This window comes from Piliocolobus tephrosceles, chromosome 17 (genome assembly GCF_002776525.5).
Source record: "Piliocolobus tephrosceles isolate RC106 chromosome 17, ASM277652v3, whole genome shotgun sequence".
In the NCBI taxonomy this organism is placed as follows: domain Eukaryota; kingdom Metazoa; phylum Chordata; class Mammalia; order Primates; family Cercopithecidae; genus Piliocolobus; species Piliocolobus tephrosceles.
Window position 1 is genome coordinate 11,852,050 of NC_045450.1, and position 22,247 is coordinate 11,874,296.

Below are 22,247 nucleotides of genomic sequence, written 5' to 3' on the forward strand. Positions count from 1 at the left end.
GTTTCACCATGTTGGCCAGGATGGTATCGATCTCTTTACCTCATGATCTGCCCATCTCAGGCTCCCAAAGTGTTGGGATTACAGGCATGAGCCACCACACCCAACTGGCAAATTTCACTTTTAAGACCAACACATTGAATTAACTCTAAAGAGGACAAAGTAAATATAAGTAAACAAAAAAAGGATGTTACATGACTTGTACAGTTCTTAATCCAACATCAAAATGGCCATAAAGGCTTAAAAATTGTCACTAATGGTTAAATAATTTTCCAGGATCTTTTTTTCATATGGCCAAAGAGGCTAAACTTGTGTTTTAAGACACTTTTAAGTTTGGTAAGCTTTAAAATTCTATTTTATTGTTATTTGGTCTTTATTCTAGATTGAGATACACAATCTTTCACTACAGATTTACAGCATCCAAGGTATTGATGGCTATTTTTCGTGTTTTTTTTTTGAGATGGAGTCTTGCTCTTGTTGGCCAGGCTGGAGTGCGTGGCACGATCTTGGCTCACTGCAAGCTTCGCCTCCTGGGTTCAAGCAATTCTCCTGCCTCGGCTTCCCAAGTAGCTGGGATTACAGGCACACGCCTCCACGCCCAGCTAATTTTTGTATTTTTTAGTAGAGATGGGTTTTCACCACGTTTGCCAGGCTGGTCTGGAATTGCAGACCTCTTAAGTGATTCGCCCGCCTCGGCCTCCCAAAGTACTGGGATTATAGGCATGAGCCACTGTGCCTGGCCTGAACCCCACTTTAATAGCAAGCTTGGTCCCAAGTTTTAAGCTATGATTGGTTTAATGCCAAATACCTAGAGGCTGACTGCCGAAACCTCAAAGTGATTCACCTAAAGACAGTTTAAACAGGAACTTAGTGAGTACACAGGAATGAACTGCTGTCATTCAAGTAGCCACTGTATATATTACCTTTATCATTAATTTCTTCTTGCCCTTGCACATTGAATAAAACGGGCAAGCACTATTTGGTCTCTTGATCTTTATTAAAAATCCTCAATGTAGAGGTTCATAGTTCTGACAATAACTGACATTTCCCCCAACTCTGCTATTCACATAAAACCACATACTATGATCTCGTTATTTATTATTCAGCATCTCTAGCTTCCTACAGGGTTATTATTTTTGTTTCCTAAGGTTGTTGTATACATTATACAAAAGACTTGCATACCATATGCAAGCAGATAACGTTTGTGAATCCCTTATGTGACAGAGCTTATTAGATCCACCCAACAAACCTGTTGGTAGATGGTTCCAATAGCTGATACAAAAATAAAAGGATTGTACAGAAAAGGGCATGGATGGCTTTTGCTTGTTACAACACAGGTAATTACAAACGACAAATCCTTCAAAAGGGAAGATGACAACTTTTATTGTTATTACAAAAGCAAATTTAACTTGTCATTTGAATAACTGCAAGAGCAGACTAAGGGCTTAATCCTCACACAGGCACCAAGTCAGGCACAGTAGGTAGCTACAAATCGTAAGAAAAAAATTTCTTTCCTACCTAGAGCACTCTTCCATGCTTTGGAATTAGGCTAAAAAACTCACAAACCTGATCAGCTCCCTTTAATCCTCTTTTTTTTTTTTTTTTTTTTTTTTAAAGAGATCTAGGTATTAACCTGCTGTCTAGCGAAAACTAGTCACTAGGTCCTGGCCTGAGATACCCACGTTTCCTTTAGAACAAACAGAACTAACAGGTGTGTACATTTCTGAGAGCCCGATGTGTGAGTCCTTAAAATGGAGACCTTGCAGGAGGCTCAGACCTCAGTTTCACCTAATGCATGTGGAGGAAATGGAGGTGAGAATAGTCACCTGAAGAGTGCAAGCGGTCCAGCTCCAGCACACTCTTCCCCAGGCAGCAGGAAAAGGAGGTAGCAAGGACTTGGGCTGACATCTGAAGCACTAAGCTAATGTGCCTGGTAGAGAGGAGTCTCAGGAAGCACAAAATGTTGCTCCACCTGTGCTGTCCACAAACCTGAGGTTTCCACATCGTTTTAAAGGGCACAGTGGCAAATGTGACAAGGCAGAAAACAACCATTTCAAGGATCACTTAAGGAATCCTGGTGCTTTCTGCCTAATCAGACGTAGTGCCAATCTGCTTTTCCCTTATATTGGAGAACATAAAGGTTTTAATCTCCACTCCCACACCTTCAGGCCCTTGTAATAATCCTTAGTAAACAACTCAGCTAGCATTATTGTTTCAAGGAAGCATAGGATCAGAGGTATGTGAGAAGTGGATTTATTGAAGGGAAGGGAAGACTCAGTAAGTTCTAGGATATTAAAGTCAAGAGTATCCTAGAGCCAAAAACCACCAAAAGTTGAACCAAATCTACCTGAACTGAATTCTGACAGTAAACTGGGTCAAATGGAATCCACATTATTACTACTAGAAAATAAAAACACTTCCTATTCCATTTACTATGAAATCTAATCTAACCACAACTGACTGCTATAAATGTAAACCTAGTTAAGTCTTTTGTGCTATGTGATTACACTTAACAAGTTGCTGCCATGGCGAGATCTCTAAAGAAACAAGATCAAGAATGTATAGATGGCATCTGCTAGAATCACTGAAAGAGTTAGCTGGAAGAAATAAAAGCCTATTATTTGGAGACAGATAATTGTCCCCTAAAACCACTGGTTGCTCCCTCTACCTTACGTATGTCTGTGAGAGGATTAATGGCACAGTTTGTTCCGATAAGGTAGGCCAACAATGAATATAACATTTAAACCATCCTAAAATCAGAGCTATAGTGCTATAACCAGATTTTTCACAAAGGGTTTTAAAGTTGAAAGTTGTCTGATGTTAAGAGCTGTAATAAAACTGCGTATTTTCCCCTTGGCTACCTTAAATCCCTATCCAAAGCAATTAAGCTATCATCCATGAAGCGGTCCATGAGGAAGTCCATGCCAGTAAGGAAAGGTGCTAGAGTGCTGTTATGTATAATAGTCATCAAAGATCACGGAGTAATTACAGTCATTACTAGTGTTCCTGAAGATCGCCAAGGGAGTTTAGCTGATTTTTTTCCAGAAGTTCATCTTGGGAAAAGTTTTTGACCATAGGTTCAACTTTTTTCTTGGGTTGCAAAACTGCATCTGGCTGCAAGTCTGACCCAAAATATTCGCAGCACATCAGCTGAGAGGATGCTGGCAACTGCTGAACTACATCACAGTTCAAAGTCCGATATTGTGAGAGCAGTACTTATAGTTTATGTAACCAGCAAATGTGAGTTACCTCTTGTTACAGTGAACAACCTGCACTGTTAGAGTTTAGGAACTTTTGACATTCAGTTATCACATATTTCAAAGATTTTCAACTCAAAAAAAAAAAATACATGGGCTTAATTATTCAGTAACACTTTACTATTTGTCACTTAATCTCAAGACAATACACACTCAGTCCAACTCTTTTGGTTTGATTTTACATAGATTTTCACTTACTTTTGCAAATTAAAAACAAGAAATGAGTGCTGTATTTCCCCCTCTCCCACAGTAAGAAACAAGGGTTTAAAATGGCAATTACTTAGATGTTTATTTCAACATTTCTTAAATTCACTTTATTAATTTAAAAAACTAATTAAATAATCTAGCATGAAAGTTATATAAAGAACATCATTAATGTGAAAAGATGCAAGAAAAAAATCATTCTAGTAGAGCAACGTTAAAGATAGAGAACAAATGCTTAGGTAATACCCTAAATATGCAGCCAACTACCCTATTTTTGCACTGTCAACCATATAAACACGTTTGTATTTGCAGAAGACAGAATGACAGCACAGGAATTTGTATTGCTCTATAAAGGTCCAACATCTCCACATAATGCCAAGTTCACCTTCGACATTTTACTTCCTTACCCAAATGAATAGCCCATGTAAGCAGGATTTGAAAATGCAACAACTTGAAAAAGATGAGAACAATTTTCAAAGCCCATAGAACTTCTGTTGCTGGTTAATTTTAGCATTGAAATTTCTTTTGAATAATCTAATCTTGCAAATATGCAAGAATCCAGTGGAATTTTTACAGTTACATTTGTATTTGTATGACCTGTTACTTTTTAGAGGTAGGCCTTTCACAGTTGATATATCCAAGTTACTTAAGAGTCTTGGCGACATGCACATAATATTCTAACAGTGCAAATGTTTTAGTAGCAAACATAACTTATTTTTTAAAAATGTGTTCGATTTAGAAAGGGAACTCTTATCAGTGGAAATGATTTCAGTGGCTCTTGAACTTTTAAATATTCATTAAAATTCAAGCAATTGCTAGTATTTGTTTTTATTAACATGGAATTACAAAAAGAACTATTATGTTTTGATTAAAGCTCCTATATTTTCCAGAAAAATAAAAGCCCAGATATTTGCAGACATAAAATTTATTTAAATTTCATGCAATTTAATAGCCATAATTGTAGTTTTAAGAATCTGTAGAACAATAACTTTGCTCTGTCATAAGATGTAGCCTCATTCATGAAATGAATGGGAATTTCACAGTAAAGAAACACTAGGCCAAGCGCGGCGCCTCACGCCTGTAATCCTAGCACTTTTGAGAGGCTGAAGCGAGCGGATCACTTGAGGTCAGGAGTTTGAGAGCAGCCTGGCCAATATGGTGAAACCTCCTCTCTACTAAAACTACAAAAATTAACTGGGCCTGGTGTTGGGCTCCTGTAATCCCAGCTACTCAAGAGGCTGAGGCAGGAAATTGAATCCGGGAGATGGAGGCTGCAGTGAGCCAAGATCGAGCCACTGCACTCCAGCCTAGGAGACAGAGTAAGCCTCTGTCTCAAAACAGAACAAAACACCCAATAGATTAAGTTTTATGTTCTGTGACTGGAAATACAGTCTGTCCAGGCTTTTCTTTTCTGAGGAGCAAAATTACAGGGAAGGGACTTGTTATTAAATATACAATTACAAAGTACCTTATTTAGACAGAAATCACTATCTGAAAGAGGCTCTCTTTGATAAATGGCAACACTCAACATCAAGGGGGCTTCGGATAAACCTACAAATTGCCTCCATTCCTCATTTATTCTCATGAAAAATTTCAAAGTCATGATAATTATAGCAGAAACTCATTCAATCTAAAACCACCACAGTGCTGCACTGTGGTTCATCAAAAACATGGTGAGCAAATTTCAGCTTTACACTTAAGAAAACTCAGTGCATTTCAAATAATTGAGATAAAACTTACACTGTGCTTGATTCTACTTATCGATGATAATTTTAGTCTGTGCAGATTCTGATGATTCAAAATATGTTTATTTAGTTGCTGGGTTGAGATTTAGCTTTAACCAGCAAGGATCATCCAACCTTCAAAGTTACTGGTACAAAGAGTAAACTGGGTAACTTGTAGAAGTGGCACTTGCAGCTGATACGGTTTTCATACTAGAAGCATGCAGCTCTTATAAATACTAAAAGAGGAATTTTTGCCAGGTCTCAAACATGCTTTATTTGTTGTAAATTCCACTAATTTACCGAGTTAATGGAATTTTCTCTCGGGGTACAATTTCATTACGCTTTACTTATAAAAACTACAGTATGCTGTTCATTTTAAAACAACTTACTGTGTTTAAGAAATCATGTTACAATATAATTGGAAAAAAAATAAATAACTAAAAGACCTAGTAAAGCAGTGTCACATTTGGATAAAGGGATTTAACTGCATGTATGCATTAACAATCAAAAGAAGGGGTCAAACTAATCCTTTCCTTTAATACAAACTTGAACACTGTGAATGCCTCATTTATAGTGGATCGGGAAAGAGTTTATAAAAGTCCAAGTAATAAAATGTATTCAGTTACTTGGGAAAGTTAAAAAGCTAATGCAACAATGTTACATCCAGATAAAAAACATTATTCAAAAGCAATTCAAATACCGAAAAGGATTTCAAATTGAATATTTTATTAACATGGTAGTTGCCTTTGTAACATGTGCACACACACTCGCACACTCAGAATGATCTGCCTGGGGAAAAAATACTAAAGATGCCTAAGGGGAAAATGAAAAATAAAAAAATTCCTGTAGGTTTTCATTATTGTAGGCAATTATGTCCACATCACTTACAAAGCTATTGCCAAATCTGTCCACGGAAGCAGAGTTTGAAGAGGGGGCTAGGGACGGGAATCCTGGGAAAAATTCAACAGTGGCATAGCAGAGCTCTCAATATGAGAAAGCTGACATAATGTGGACTTTTGCTGTGAATTTCCTCTTTGCAAAATACCGGGAGAGGTTTATGGGCAGAAAATAAGAGAAGGCGGTGTGAAGTAGGCTTTTGCAGTCAATTTTCCTCACAGTATTGTGCAGGGTCATCAAGAAAATGCTTAGTCTTTCTCTGGAACCAGTTTCAGAACTTTTCCAATTGCAATGGTCTTACCTAGAAATGAAAATTTTAAAAAATCTTTCAGTAGTTAACAGCAAGTCTATATAAGATATTAAAACATTATTTTAAATCACAAAAATATTTTTTACAATGTAAGTTACTATTAACTAGCTTTACTGCCAAACCCATGATACTTCTATTTAGGTAGTCTTAATAAGTGGGTCTTATTTGGGGGAGCTGGTAAAGAGATGGTTCCCTGTATCAAAAACCTATCTCCCTCGGCCCCCCACCAAGCAATTCTCCTGCTTCATCCTCCCGAGTAGCTGGGATTACAGATGCCTGCTACTACACCCAGCTAATTTTTGTATTTTTAGTAGAGACGGGGTTTCACCACGTTGGCCTGGCTGGTCTTCAACTCCTGACCTCAGGTGATCCACCCGCCTCAGCCTCCCAAAGTGCTGAGATTACAGGCATGAGCCACTGAGTAAAGACAGAGTCTTACTCTGTCCATCCAGGATGGAGTGCAGTGGCGCGACTTCGGCTGACTGCAACCTCCTCCTTCCAGGTTCAAGCGATTCTCCTGCCTCAGCCTCCTAAGTAGCTGATTATAGGTGCCTGCCACCATGCCCAGCTGATTTTTGTATTTTTAGTAGAGGAAGGGTTTCACTATGTTGGCCAGGCTGGTCTTGAACTCTTGGCCTCAGGTGATCTGCCTGCCTTGGCCTCCCAAAGTGCTGGGATTACAGGCGTGAGGCACCACACCGGGCCAAAAACCCCTGGATAAAAAAAAAAGGGGGGGGGGGGGGGGACTATATTTGTGGAATATCAACACAAGGGAATACTATTCAGCGATAAAAAGGAATAAATAACATGTTACATGGTTGAACCTCAAAATCATACTAAGTAAAATAAACTAGACAAAGGACCACATACTTTATAATTCTATTTATGGAGTGTCTATAAAAGACAAATTGCAAAGTGGTTGCCTAGGGGTGGAGGTGGGAATAAGGGGTGATTATGAACAAGTATAAGGTTTCTTTTTAGGTGTTCTTAATGTTCTAACATTAGTATATGGTGATAGTTGTACAATTCTGTAAACGTACTAAAATTCATTGAATTATATATTTAAAACAGGTCAATTTCATATTATGAAAACTGTATCTCAATAAAGCTGCTAAAAAAATCCCAAAACCTATCCTTAAGTAACTGAAAAGACACAGCAATCGCCACTGACTACAAGGCAGTGAACACATCCTTCTGGTAGTACTCCTGTGGACTGAAAGGGATACAAAACCCACTGGGTCTTGTGGAAAACTTAAAAGCCAAGTTATCTTTTTTTTTTGTAACCCAAGTTATCTTTTAGGGAAAACTAATTCTAGGGTTAAGAATTCCTGCTACATTAATTGCTTTTCTTCTGTCTTCCTGATTTTATCAGGTTCTGAGTGGTAAACTAAAACTATAATTTTGTTATAGTAATAAGGTAAACACAATAACCAGTTTTACTATCAACCAGAAGAGTTCTGGGCCTTTAAAGTAAAATAAACATTGTCTTTATACAATTTTGTCCAATGTAAGGTTCAGGAACTATATTCATCACCAAGGCTTAGCACAGTTCTTGACATTTTGTAGATACAAAGTAGTTTTTGCTAAATGGAATTGGAATGAACATGTGAAATGACTATTCTGTATTTGAATGGAACTATCAAGTTTTATGTAAAGTCTTCTATAGTCTTAAAATGGTTATCTAAGTTAGGAATATTAACAGCCGGGACGGGCTCGGTGGCTCACGTCTGTAATCCCAGCACTTTGGGAGGCCAAGGTGGGCAGATCACGAGGTCAGGAGATCAAGACCACCCTGGCTAACACGGTGAAACCCTGTCTCTACTTAAAATACAAAAAGGTAGCTGGGCGTGGTGGTGGCGCCTGTAACCACAGCTACTCGGGAGGCGAGGCAGGAGAATGGCGTGAACCTGGGAGGTGGAGCTTGCAGTGAGCCAAGACTGTGCTACTGTACTCCAGCCTGGGTGACAGAGCGAGACTCTATCTCAAAAAAAGGAAAGGAAAAAGAATATTAACAGACCATAAGGAAACATTTCATAACAATCATTTTGTTTTTATGCCAAAGAAGTTCATGACCCCAAGATGGGAATATTAGTTGTTCTGCGTCACCGAGAGGTAGGCAGAAATGGATGCACACAAAAGGTCACAAACATTAGACCTCTGAAAAATTACGTGTAAAAAAAATCATTCTCTATATCCCTTTTAATCTCTAGACATATTAAAAGGATTACATCATAGAAATGTCTTAGTAAATAAAATAGCTCTCCAAATCCACTACTCACAAAACATCAAAATTAAGATTCTTTACGTAGAGCATTACTAGATTTGGCATTACTGCTAAAACACGTGGTCAATTCTGTTCAATACATTCTACTCATAAAACATTCATATGAATACAGAATGTGAATCGAAGTTTTCTGTGAACCCACTGCTATGTGTACTGTACTGAGATGATGAAGATGAACAAAGCTAGGTATCCTGGATATGCTACTAGACATCAGTTTAAAAACTCTTACCCTCATCTCTTAAGGTAAAACGACCCATCTGAGGGAAGTCTTTAAAGGTCTCCAGGCAGATGGTTCCTGCTGTCCTTAAGCGAGCAATGCATACTTGATCTTGTTTCACGAAACGGGGTCGGGTCTTACTTTTTTCTCCTGATTTTTTGTCTACCAAGCAGATTAAGGCCTAACCAAGAAAAAGAGTATGAGAAAATCAGAATGATGCCAAATGAAATAATCTTTAAGAACAGGTATAGAAATAAAAGTGCATCACTGTTGCTGATTAGAAATTATGAAGATAAAACGGCATTAAAACCGAAATAAACCAATTATCTTAAACTCACTGTTATTTCGACTTCCTCAATACAGGTATGAATATGCAGCACCGCATTATAGCCTGGGCAGATGATGGATTTGTGCTCTATAATCACTATCTGTCAAACAAACAAACAAACAAACAAACACATTCTTATCTTTATCCTTAGGGTAAAAAAGAATTCAGTGTTCTCAAGTGCCATATAAATCCCAAGAATTAGTGTTACCATCTCAGTAGGACACCAACTTAAAAGTGATTTTTGTGTTAGAGGTGATAGGTTTGTCTTACTAATTTTGTTCATAGGATGGGGTCAGGCTGCTTGACCTCAAAGCATGAATTTCAATATCCTATCCTCTATTAATCTTCTTGGTGAGTCCCTGGTCAACTTTCAAAACACAGCAGGCTGGCTGGGCTCAGTGGCTCATGCCTGTAATCTCAGCACTTTGGGAGGCCGAGGCGTGGTGGGCAGGGGGAACACTTGAGGCCAGGAGTTCGAGACCAGCCTGGACAACATGGTGAAACTCCGTCTCTACTAAAAATACAAAACAATCAGCTAGGCCTGGTGGTGGGCGCCTATAATTCCAGCTACTCAGGAGGCTGAGGCAGGACAATCGCTTGAATCCCGGAGGTGGAAGTTGCAGTGAGCCGAGATCATGCCCCTGCACTCCAGCCTGGGTGACAGAGCAAAACTCTATTTCCAAACAAAATAAAAGATAGCAGGCCAACTTTCTTCTCTGGGAAGCCTTTCCTCATATTCCCCAAGGAATTAAGCTAATCTTTACCGCTCAGAAGCTACCTAGATGTAAACTTATCCAGCTTTATCCATTTCTCAATATCCAAGGTCCAGTAAAGTAAACAACTTTACATCTGGCATCAAAATCTAACTTGATTAGTTGTCATACCTTAGAACGGAGCTTTAAAAAATTCTGTTAACCACACCAGTCACTTACTCTGTCATTCTCCCAGGGAGGTTAGATTGTTAATAACAGGGAAAGCTGTGTGATTTCTTGTCTGGAAAGCTATGTGCTGTGAATGAGCACATAAACCATGACTTCCACAGTAACTGTGCTCCGGTCAAAGTAAATATTAGATACTCTAAAATGTATCATCAGGAGATCAAACATAAAAAGGAACTTACAAAGAATACTCCTTATCCAGTAAGCACTTGTACCAGCTTGAAGACCTTGTATGAGGTGCCTATTGTGGTTATGATATATAAGTGGCTTATAATATTTCCATTCCCCTTCTGTACACTAAGATGGGTTAACTGGCATGTCACCAATAATCAGGACAAAAGGCACTGACATTCCAATTTCATTTAGACATTAAAACCCACTATTACAACGACAATAATTTGTTTACCTGGGCATCAAATGTGCGTCCAGAATGACAAAGATTATTAGGATCACAAAGTATAAATCCTGGAAGAATCTCCTCTTCTTCAATTCCTTTCAGTCTGATTTTGAGGTTTTCACCTGGGGCTACAGTATCTGTTTCTACATCATCGGAAAGTATTCCAAGAACTTCCACATTGTGCTTTAAAATAAAACAAGATTGGAGGTTTTCTGACACATTCACTGCATTATGGAACATAAAATGATCTGAATGTCTGCTCAATAAAGAGTTGCAAGATTTGACTGTAAACACTTATTATATCTGTATGACATAAAATCTTAGCCTAGATATGATCGGTGAAAATAATATCCTAGAAGTATAACTGCCAATTAAAGTATTAACTTGTCACCTTTTAAATATCACATTCTAATCATTTCCAAATAGAACACGGTATACACTAGCATTTGCCTTTTTTACTTTTTCAAAATCAAAAACACAATATTTGGATTTCAGTTTCATGGATATAATTTTTATTATTATGGAATTCTATGAAGGATTTAATAAACCTGTCTTCCATTACCTATCAATCTCCAAATATCAGAATTGTGCACTACTTAAAAGTTATTGAACTAAGCTTTAAAAGTCTATCGCCTATTTAATGAATACATAATTTCCTTTTAGTGTGATCAAATGCTCTGGAATTAGATAGTGATGATGGCTGCATAGCATTGTTTTTTTTTGAGATGGACTTTTGCTCTTGTTGCCCAGGCTGGAGTGCAGTGGTATGATCTTGACTCACTGCAACTTCTGCCTCCTGGGTTCAAGCCATTCTCCTGCCTCAGCCTCCCAAGTAGCTGGGATTACAGGCACCCGCCACCACGCCTGGCTAATTTTTTGTATTTTTAGTAGTGACGAGGTTTCACTATGTTGGCCAGGCAGGTCTCAAACTCCTGACCTCAGGTGATCCACCCACCTTTGCCTCCCAAAGTGCTCAGATTACAGGCGTGAGCCACTGTGCCCAGCCTGAACTCTTTGTTTCTAACAGAATAGTCCATAGAGCTGGGTAGTCCACATGCCCTTAGCCCAGCTACTTGGAAGGTTGAGGCATGAGGACTGTCTGAGCCCAGGAGTTTAAGGCTGCAGTGAGCTAAAATCACACCACTGCACTGTAGCCTGAGTGACACAGCGAAACCCTGTCTTTAAAAAAAAAAAAAAAAGTTTTTAATGTAAAAATAACATAGTTATGGAAGCCTCCAGTTCTGATGCCAGTATTGCTCCTCAGTACTTCCAATGCTGGCTGTGGCAGTAAGGTTTGAACAAGTGATATGAGAGGAGATACACATGAAATTTACCATCAGTGACATTTACTACATTAACAATGCCATGCAGGCCGGGTGCAGTGGCTCACGCCTCAGCACTTTGGGAGGCTGAGGCAGGTGGATCACCTGAAGTCAGGAGTTTGAGACCAGCCTGGCCAACATGGTGAAACCCTGTCTCTACTAAAAATACAAAAGAAAAAAAGCAATTAGCCGGGCATGGTGGCAGGTGCCTGTAATCCCAGCTACTGGGGAGGACTGGGCAGGAGAATCACTTGAACCCAGGACGCAGAGGATGCAGTGAGCCGAGATCATGTCACTGTACTCCAGCCTGGGCAACAAGAGCGAAACTCCATCTCCAGGGAAAAAAAAAGGGGGGGGGGGGGGGGGGGCCGGGCGGGGTGGCGCACACCTGTAATGCCAGCACTTTGGGGGGCTGAGGCAGGTGGGCCATGATGTCAGGAGTTCAAGGCCAGCCTTGCCAAGATGGTGAAATCCTGTCTCTACTAAAAATACAAAAATTAGCCAGGCGCGGTGGCAGGCACCTGTAATCCCAGCTACTTGAGAGGCCGAGGCAGAGAATTGTTTGAACCCTGGAGGTGGAGGTTGCAGTGAGCCGTGATGGCGCCAGTGTACTCCAGCCTGGGCCACAGTAGGAGACTCCGTCTCAAAAAAAAAGGAAAGAAAGAAACGAGTTTAGAAGTCACTCACCTAAAAAACAATCTGTATTGGCTGGGCGCAGTAGCTCACGCCTGTAATCCCAGCACTTTGGGAGGCCGAGGCAGGTGGATCATGAGGTCATAAGTACAGGACCAGCCTGGCCAACAGGGTGAAACCCCGTCTCTACTAAAAATACAAAAATGAGCTAGGCATGGTGGCACGTTCCTGTAATCCCAGCTACTTGGGAGGCTGAGGCAGGAGCATTGCTTGAACTGGGACCCGGGAGGTGGAGGTTGCAGTGAGCCGAGACCGCGTCACTACACTCCAGCCTGGGATACAGAGTGAGACTCTGTCTCAAAACAAACAAACAAACAAAAAAAAAACACTATCTGTATCTCAGAACAGTTTCATAAAATATCAAAGTAAAAAACCAATTTTTAATTTAACCCATTAATTACTTACTGTGGTAAAATACATGTAACAAAATTTACCATCATAACCATTTTAGGTGTACATTTCAATAGTATTAAATACACTATAATATTGTACAACTAATATTCAGAACTCTAAAATCTTGTTATCTTGCAAAACTGAAACTCTCCATTCCCCCAAACCCTGGCAACCACCATCCTACTTTCAGTTGACAAATGTGACTATTCGAGGTACCTCATTTAAGTAGAATCATACGGTATTTGTCTTTTTGTGACTGGTTTATTTCACATAGCATAATGTCCTCAAGGTTCATTCATGTTGTGGCCTATGTCAGAACTTCCTTTTGAAGGCTGTACAATATTCTATTACATACATGTAACTCGCTTGCTTTATCCATTCATCCTTTATGGACACCAGGGCTGCTTCCACCTTCTGGCTAATGTGAATAATGCATCTATGAACATGTTTATACAGATATCTGAGACTCTGCTTTCAACTCTTTTGAGTATATACTCAGAAATGGTATTGCTGGATTATGTGGGAAATTTATGTTTAATTTTTTGAGGAACTGCTATTATTTTTTCACAGCACTTGGCACAATTTTACATTACCAACAGTGCACAAGGGTTCCAAATTCTCCACATCCTTGCCAACACATGTTACTTTGTTTTCCAAAGAAGTTTTTAACTGAGATGGGATCTTACACATAGTGAGAGACCTGGCCTGGTCTCAAAACTCAAGTGATCCTCCTGCCTCAGCTTCTCCCAAAGTGCAGGGATGATAGGCGTAAGCCACCACGTCCAGCCCTGTGGATATGATTTCTATTTCCCTAATGGTTAGTGGTGCTAAGCATCTTTTCATGTATGTTTTGGCTGTTTGTACATCTTCTTTGGAAAAATGTCTATTGCAGCCCTTTGCCCATTTTTGAATTGGGTTGTTTAGTTTTTTTGTTGACTTATAGGAGTTCTTCATATATTCTAGATATTAACCCCATATTTAGATATATGATTGGCAAATGTTTTCTCTCATTCCATAGGTTGCCAACCCCATGAATTTTTTATTGTAAAAGTCTTGCCACTTTTTTATTTTATATTTGAGACGGAGTCTCGCACTGTGGCCCATGCTGGTGTGCAGTGGTGTGATCTTGGCTCGCTGTAACCTCCACCTCCCGGGTTCAAGCGATTCTCCTGTCTCAGACTCCTGGGTAGCTAGGATTACAGGCACCCGCTGACACACTTGGCTAATTTTTTGTATTTTTAGTAGAGACGGGGGTTTCACTATGTTGGCCAAGCTGGTCTCGAACTCCTGACCTCGTGATCCACCCACCTCAGCCTCCCAAAGTGCTGGGATTACATGCGTGGCCCACTGTGCCGGCCGCCTCTATGTCTTTTAAACTATTCTAGCTCTGTTCCACTGAGATTCAGGAGGACTAAACTGAAGTGAGTTTTTTTTTTTTTTTGAGACGGAGTCTCGCTTTGTCGCCCAGGTTGGAGTGCAGTGGCACCATCTCGGCTCACTGCAAGCTCCACCTCCTGGGTTCATGCCATTTTCCTGCCTCAGCCTCCGAGTAGCTGGGACTACAGGCATGCACCACCACGCCCGGCTAATTTTTTTGTATTTTTAGTAGAGACGGGGTTTCACCGTGTTAGCCAGGTTGGTCTTGATCTCCTGACCTCGTGATCTGCCCGCCTCAGCATCCCAAAGTGCTGGGATTACAGGCGTGAGCCACCGCGCCCGGCTGAAGTGAGTTTTTGAGACTTGCTCAACTCTAGGACATTCTATATCTGCCTAGTGACTAGTATCAAGTGACGGCTTCCACAGAGAACAGCCACTTTCTCTATACTAGCTACTAAGGCCCCTCACTTGCAAATATGTCTGAGTACTAACTTCACTTATGTTTAGAGAATCATACTTGTTTCTATTCTGGTAAAATATAAATAATAACATTTAACTTTTAAACCATTTAGTTTGCAATTCAGTGCCATCTAGTGTATTCACCATGTTGTACAATCAATACCACTATCTAATTCTAAAACTTCATTGTCCCAAAAAAGAAATCCTATACCCATTAAGCAGTCACTCCCTACTTTCCCTCCTTCAGCCCCTTGCAACCACCAAGCTGCCTTACACCTCCATGGCTTTTTTTTTTTTTTTTTTTTTGAGAAAAGGTCTTGCTCTGTTGCCCAGCCTGGAGTGCAGTGGTATGATCAGACATCATAAATCACAGCAGTCTTGACTTCCTGGGCTCAAGCAATCCTCCTGCCTCAACCTCCCAAATAGCTGGGACCACAGGCATGTATCACCACAAGTGGCTAATTTTACTTTTCATAGAGACAGAGTCTCCCTACGTTGCCCAGTGTGGTCTCCAATTCCTGGGCTCAAGCTCTGTCCGCCTCTAACTCCCAAAGTGCTAGGTATTAGCCACCATGCCTGGCTCATCTCCATAATTTCTGTGACAACTCTACAGACAAAACTGAGTAAGGGCTGGGTGTGGTGGCTCATGCCTGTAATCCCAGCACTTTGGGAGGCCCAGGCGGGCAAATCACAAGGTTAGGAGTTCGAGACCAGCCTGGCCAACATGGTGAAACCCTGTCTCTACTAAAACTACAAAAGTTAGCCGGATATGGTGATGCATGCCTATAATCCCAGCTACCCGGGAGACAAAGGTTGCAATAAGTAGAAAGTGCACCACTGCACTCCAGCCTGGGCGACAGGGCTAGACTCCGTCTCAAAACAACAACAACAACTAACTAAGAACTCAACCTGAGAATTATTTTCATTCAAATGTTAGCCTTCAGGTTGCAAAGATAATAGGAAAAAGCAGGCTTTAAAATAGAAACATTTTAGAAGAAACTATATATTCTAATCTCCAATGCACAAGGCATCAAGAAGCAAGATAATACAATTTGTAAGGTGCCAATTATGTCTAAATATTACATTTGATAATGGATTCTTTTTCTAATTTACTCTGCCTGGAGTTAGCATGGTAAATAAATTCTCACTGAAATCTAGCAAAATCCCCATCTGAAGGTACTGATGACTCAAGTATGTGGCCCAACATAAGCAACATCTTTGGAGCTGTTAGAGAAGCCCTGCCTCAGGTTATCTGCAAACATCAGCAACTGAACAGTCAAAAATAACACAAAGGAGGTCAGGTGTGGTGGCTCACGCCTGTAATCCTAGCACTTTGGGGGGCCAAGACGGGAGGATTGTTGAGGCCAGGAGTTAGAGACTAGTCTGGTCAACATAGTGAGACCCCATCTCAATTTTTATTAAAAAAAAAAAAAAAATTAGCCAGGCAGAGTGGCACAAGCCTATAGTCCCAGCTACTTGGGAGGCTCAGGTGGCAGGATTACTTGAAAGTTTGAGGCTGCAATAAGCTATGACTGCGCCACTGCACTCCTGCCTCAGTGACAGAACAAGACCCTCTCTCTTTAAAAAAAAAAAAAAATCAATAAATAGATGGGAAACAGCATAACCGATTCTTACCTTGTTTGGCATCATCACAAGCTGCTGGCCTTTACAAATAGATCCTGATTCCAGCTTTCCCAGGACCACAGTGCCCATATCCTGATGAAATGTAAAATAAAATCCAGTTTCAGTCTTACTGGTGCTGTATAACAACTCAATAGCCCAAAGTGAAATACTATACTGCTTATTCATAAAGGAAAATCATTTGCTTAAGTAGAAGGCTTAGGTTCATCTTAAACTCAGTAACAAATACTCTATAATAATTTGTCATAAGCATTTGTATGATCATATTAATAATGCAGTATGCCTATGATTTAAAAAGAAAATATGGTGCATATTTTGCATGCAAAATGGATATGGGTATGGTGGCTCATGCCTATAATCCCAACACTTTGGGAGGCAGAGAGGGGTGGACCACCTGAGGTCAGGGGTTCGAGACCAGCCTGGCCAATATGGCGAAACCCCATCTCTACTAAAAATACAAAAATTAGCCAGGCATGGTGGAATGCCTGTAATCCCAGCTACTCGGGAGGCTGAAGCAGAAGGATCACTTGAACTTGGGAGGCAGAGGGTGCCATGAGCCAAGACTGAACCACTCGACTCCAGCTTGAGACAGAGCAAGACTCTGTCTCAAAAAACAGGCTGGGCTCGGTGGCTTACAAGGTCAGAAAATCGAGCCCATCCTGGCTAACATGGTGAAACCCCGTCTCTACTAAAAATACAAAAATTAGCTGGGTGTGATGGTGCATGCCTGTAATCCCAGCTACTCGGAAGGCTGAGGCATGAGAATCGCTTGAACCCAGGAGGCAGAGGTTGCAGTGAGCTGAAATCATGCCACTGCACACCAGCCTGGCGAAAGAGTGAGACTCCATCTAAAAAAAAAAAAGAAAAAAAGGTGCAGAAAACAACACAGAAATTCATGTTGGAAGATCTGAACTGCTTGTATCAATTCAGGTTCTCCTGATCTCTAGGCCTGTTTCCTCATATATAAAATTGGAAAAAACAGTATTTGTTAAAGAAATTTAGAATGGAGCTAATTAAAGAATGATGTATTTGAGGAGGGGAAAACATTACATACATTGATACCGCAAAACTTAAAAAAAATTCAAGTTGGAAATCCAGTTAAAAACAAGGAAGTTTATTTTTTTAAGATGAACATCCAGTGCTGGTGAGGCTGTGGTAAAACGAACACTCATGCTGCCAGTGGTAACAGAAGTTAGCACAGTATTTTTGCGATGCTATTTATCAATATGCATCAACTTTAATGAGAAAATCCTTTGAGCCCAGCAGCTACATCTATGAGTTTATCACTGAGATATGATCCCTGGCTCATCTGGAAACAGCTAAAATAAACTAAACTTATTGAATAAATTATGGTCTGTCTATACCACTAATATAAAGCCAGTAAGAAAAAGACATCAATGTTATGTTGTTAATAAAGTTTCTGGACCAGGCATGGTGGCTCATGCCTGTAATCCCAGCACTTTGGGAGGCCAAGGCAGGCAGATCACCTGAGCTTAGGAGTTCAAGACCAGCCTGGCCAACATTGTGAAACCCCATCTCTACTAAAAATACAAAAAACAATTAGCCAGATGCACTGGCACATGTCTGTAGTCCCAGCTACTTAGGAGGCTGAGGCTGGAGAATCTCCTGAACCTGGAAGACAGAGATTGCAGTGAGCTGAGATCACACCGCTGCACTGTAGCCTGGGTGACAGAATGAGACTCCATCTCAAAAAAACAAAAAGAAGGGCAGGTGCAGTAACTCACACCTGTAATCCCTGCACTTTGGGAGGCCAAGGTGAATGGATCACAAGGTCAGGAGATTGAGACCATCCTGGCTAACATGGTGAAACCCTGTCTCTACTAACAATACAAAAAAAATTAGTTAGGCGTGGTGGCGGGTACCTGTAGTCCCAGCTACTCAGGAGGCTGAGGCAGGGCAATGGCGTGAACCTGCAAGGCGGAGCTTGCAGTGAGCCCAGATTGCACCACTGCACTCCAGCCTGGAGAACAGAGTGTGAGACTCTGTCTCAAAAAGAAAAGAAAAGAAAGAAAAAAAGTTTTCATAATTAGAAACAAAATGCACAACAATGATTTCACCTCCCAAGAAACCCAATTTCTTTAACATTTTGGGTACCTTGTACTTATCCACAATTGGCAGCCTGATTGGTCCATCAACTGATCTATTGAAGTTTGGCAAATTATCCAGATATGGAATAAACGGTAATCCACTGAGAACATAACAACAATATCCATTAAAGAAAAGAAAGTCAACATAAATGTCAAAATGTTAAGTTACGTGACTATAACTTTAAACAGGTTAGAACAATATTTTCATTCTACTCATGTATTTTTCCCATTCAACCAATTTATTATCCATTTCATCTCACTTATTCCACAGAAAACTAAAAGTATTACAAAACTGCTCAGTATAAGGCTTCCTCATAAACTTATTAAAATTTAAAAAAATATTTTATAGCAAATAACCTATATGTAATAAATTGACTATATTACTTAATTTTTATCGACTTTTCCAGCTATTAAACCAAGATTCCATAAAATAATTTCCCCTTTAAACATACAGTACTGGCTGGGTGCAGTGGCTCATGCCTATAATCCAAGCACTTTGGGAGGCTGAAAAGCAGGTGCATCTCTTGAGCCCAGGAGTCCCAGACCAGCCAGGGGCAACATGGTGACTCCCTGTCTCTACTAAAAATACAAAAATCAGCCAGGTGCGGTGGCATGCACTTATAGTCTCTACAGCTTGGGAGGCTGAGGTGGGAGGACCTCTTGAGCTGGGAGGTAGAGGTTGCAGTGAGCTGAGATCATGCCACTGCACTCCAGCCTGGGCAACAGAGTGAAAGCCTGTTTCAAAAAAAACCAAACAACAACAAAAAAAAACAGAAACACAGAGTCCAAGAATAAACTCATATTTATGATCATTTGATTTTCAATGAGGGAGCCAATTCAATTCAATGGAAAAAGAATAGTCTTTTCAACAAATTGTGTGTAAACAATTAATATACAAAAACAAAATGAACCTAGACAGACCTTACATCTTACACAAAAGTTAACTCAAAATAAAATACACACCTAAATGTAAAAAACTTCAAAAATAAAACCTTTTGTGCTTCAAAGGACACCATCGAGAAGTGAAAAAAGGCAACCCATAACGTGGGAGAAAATACTTGCTATAATCAGATTGCAGCTGATAAGGGACTGGTGGCCGGTGTTAAAAAGAACTCTTAGGACTCATCAACAAAACGACAACCCAGCTTAAAAATGGGCAAAGATCTAAGTATTTTTAAAACCAAGGTTACAGTTAATATTCTCTTAAACTACTTATAAAGATGTATGCTCAATAGCATATGTTAACATGTTACTCAGCGTATGTCTTTATAAGTAATTTAAGTAGTAACATCCTTTTCCTTTTTAAAAAAAGGAAAAAACAGTTACTTACATGTACCAAGGACAGAAATCCGACTGCTCTTTGAGATTTGCTCCAGTAAGTCCTGAGCAGGGCATAAAGTGAATGTCCTTTTTGGGATTGAAGCCAACTTTTTTCAAAAATGGCACTAGTTTCTCTTTACATTCTTCATATCTACAATTATAATATAACCAAAATAACTCAATTATAATGTAAACCAAGAACTCTAGTTTCCTAAGTAAACAGATTAAGGTTTAGAAAAGCCCTAGAGAAAAAGGCGTACAATAACAAAACCTAAATCCGTAGTCCCACTCACATAAAATACCAGACATCTACGCTCACCTCTCATTGCTCCAATTTACTGTTGGATCATCCATCTTATTAATTAGCACAATTAGGTGTTTTACACCTGCTGTCTTTGCCAACATCGCATGTTCTCTTGTCTGTCCTCCTTTTTCAAATCCAGTTTCAAACTCTCCTTTCCTGGCTGAGATTACCTAATTCCAAGAAAGGAAACAGTTTACTCCTACGCCTTCAGGCATACCCTTATGGCAGTAAAACATCTTTCCTTTCAGTTATATCACAAGTTTTTTTTTTGCAAGAAAATAGAAGCAAATGAGTTATGACGTACCTGCTTTTGAATGTCACAAATCAAACAATGTCTAAATGCTTCCAATCCCCCACATTCCCAAAATCTCGTATACCTGCATATTTTAAAATTCCAACATTTACTTTCTAGACCTTGTAACTACAAAAAAAAAAAAAAAAGTGATCTACTACCAGTACATTGTGAAAATTGCAAAACCACTGAAGACCACATGAAACAGATGGTTTCCTATTCATCTTTTACCCACGGCGCCTAACGGCGGACTTGGCATTTAATAGAGACTAAGATCTGACATGGTAATAGGTAACAGCAACAGGAGAGAAAAGGTAAAATATATTTTCAGAAGTAAATCAAATTTTGAAGAGTTCTTGAAGAGATTAGTAAGATGAAAACTGTGACAGTGTACATCATTATATTTCACTGCATCCTGAATTTGAGCTTTTAGAAGATAAATTCAAATTTAAAGACCTAAGTGGGGCTACTAACAAATTAGACGGACTGGAAATGTCTTCTTACCAGCACAGCCAGGTCAGCTTGAGAGGCACCACCAATCATATTTGGGACAAAACTCTTGTGGCCAGGGGCATCTAGAATTGTGAAATGCTTCTTTTCGGTTTCAAAATAGGCACGACCCACTTCTACTGTTTTACCCTTGTCTCGTTCTTCCTGATTTGTGTCTAAGGCCCAAGACAAGTACCTGAAATAATTTTTAAAAAAAGAATAATATTCCTAAGAACATCAGAATTTTTAGGATATTCTTCACCATTAAAGATATAATTGACGACATCCAGCTTTATGTCTATCACACAACAACTAAATCATGAACAAGACTGGTGAAATTAAAACTGAGCCCGGCGCGGTGGGTCACACCTGTAATCCTAGCACTTCTGAAGGCCAAGGCCGCGGATCACGAGGTCAGGGGTTTGAGACCAGCCTGACCAACATGGTGACGCCACGTCTCTACTGAAAATACAAAAATTAGCCGGGTGTGGAGGCGCCCACCTGTAATCCCACCTACTTAGGAGGCTGAGGCAGAAGAATCGCTTGAACTCAGGAGGCGGAGCTTGCAGTGAGCCAAGATCGTGCCACTGCACTCCAGCATGGGCGACAGGGAGACGCTCCATCTCAAATTAAAAGAAAAAAAAGTAAACGAAGAAATTGAAAGAATAGGGCTGGGCGCAGTGGCTCACGCCTGTAATCCCTGCACTTTGGGAGGGTGAGGCTGGCAGATAACCTGAGGTCTGGAGTTTGAGACCAGCCTGGCCAATACGACAAAACCTCATCTCTACTAAAAATACAAAAATTGGGCATAGTAGTGCATACCTATAGTCACAGCTATTTCGGAAGCTGAGGCAGGAGAATCGCTTGAAGCTGGGAAGTAGAGGTTGCAGTGAGCTGAGATCGTGCCACTGCACTTCAGGCTGGGCAACAGAGCGAGACTCTGTCTCAAAAAAAAGGGGGCCGGGCACAGTGGCTCATGCCTATAATCCCAGCACTTTGGGAGTCCGAGGCAAGGCAGATCACCTGAGGTCAAGAGATCGAGACCATTCTGGCCAACATGGTGAGACCCCGTCTCTACTAAAAATATAAAAATTAGCCGGGCATGGTGGCGCGTGCCTGTAATCCCAGCTACTCGGGAGGCTGAGGCAGGAGAATCGCTTGAACCCAGGAGGCGGAGATTGCAGTGAGCTGAGATTGCACCACTGTACTCCAGCCTGGTGACACAGTGAGACTCTGTCTCAAAAAAAAGAAAACTGAAAAAATGTATTGTTTTGATTCAAACGCTTGGAGCTTTTA

At 40.3% G+C, this 22,247-nt stretch overlaps 1 protein-coding gene and 1 long non-coding RNA gene across 9 annotated transcripts in view; one reads left to right on the plus strand and one right to left on the minus strand.

Annotated features, from left to right (window-relative positions):
• The window catches only part of LOC111555227, a 48,204-nt gene that overhangs the window by 14,918 nt on the left and 11,039 nt on the right, over positions 1-22,247 (plus strand). The window lies entirely within an intron of this gene.
• GSPT1 (G1 to S phase transition 1) overlaps positions 1,582-22,247 on the minus strand; it is a 48,097-nt gene continuing 27,431 nt past the window's right edge. For 4 of the 7 annotated variants that reach the window (XM_023231115.3, XM_023231114.3, XM_023231116.3 and 1 more), the window contains 9 exons: positions 20,967-21,147; positions 20,186-20,340; positions 19,877-20,017; positions 18,554-18,647; positions 16,433-16,513; positions 10,563-10,736; positions 9,229-9,318; positions 8,903-9,071; positions 1,582-6,380 (listed from right to left, as the gene is read on the minus strand). In XM_023231115.3, coding sequence (XP_023086883.1) covers positions 6,328-6,380; positions 8,903-9,071; positions 9,229-9,318; positions 10,563-10,736; positions 16,433-16,513; positions 18,554-18,647; positions 19,877-20,017; positions 20,186-20,340; positions 20,967-21,147 — 1,138 coding nt within the window. In that variant the 3' untranslated portion in view covers positions 1,582-6,327. The remainder of the gene's footprint in view (positions 6,381-8,902; positions 9,072-9,228; positions 9,319-10,562; positions 10,737-16,432; positions 16,514-18,553; positions 18,648-19,876; positions 20,018-20,185; positions 20,341-20,966; positions 21,148-22,247) is intronic. The other 3 variants (XM_023231117.3, XM_023231112.3, XM_023231113.3) reach the window with 1 other exon arrangement.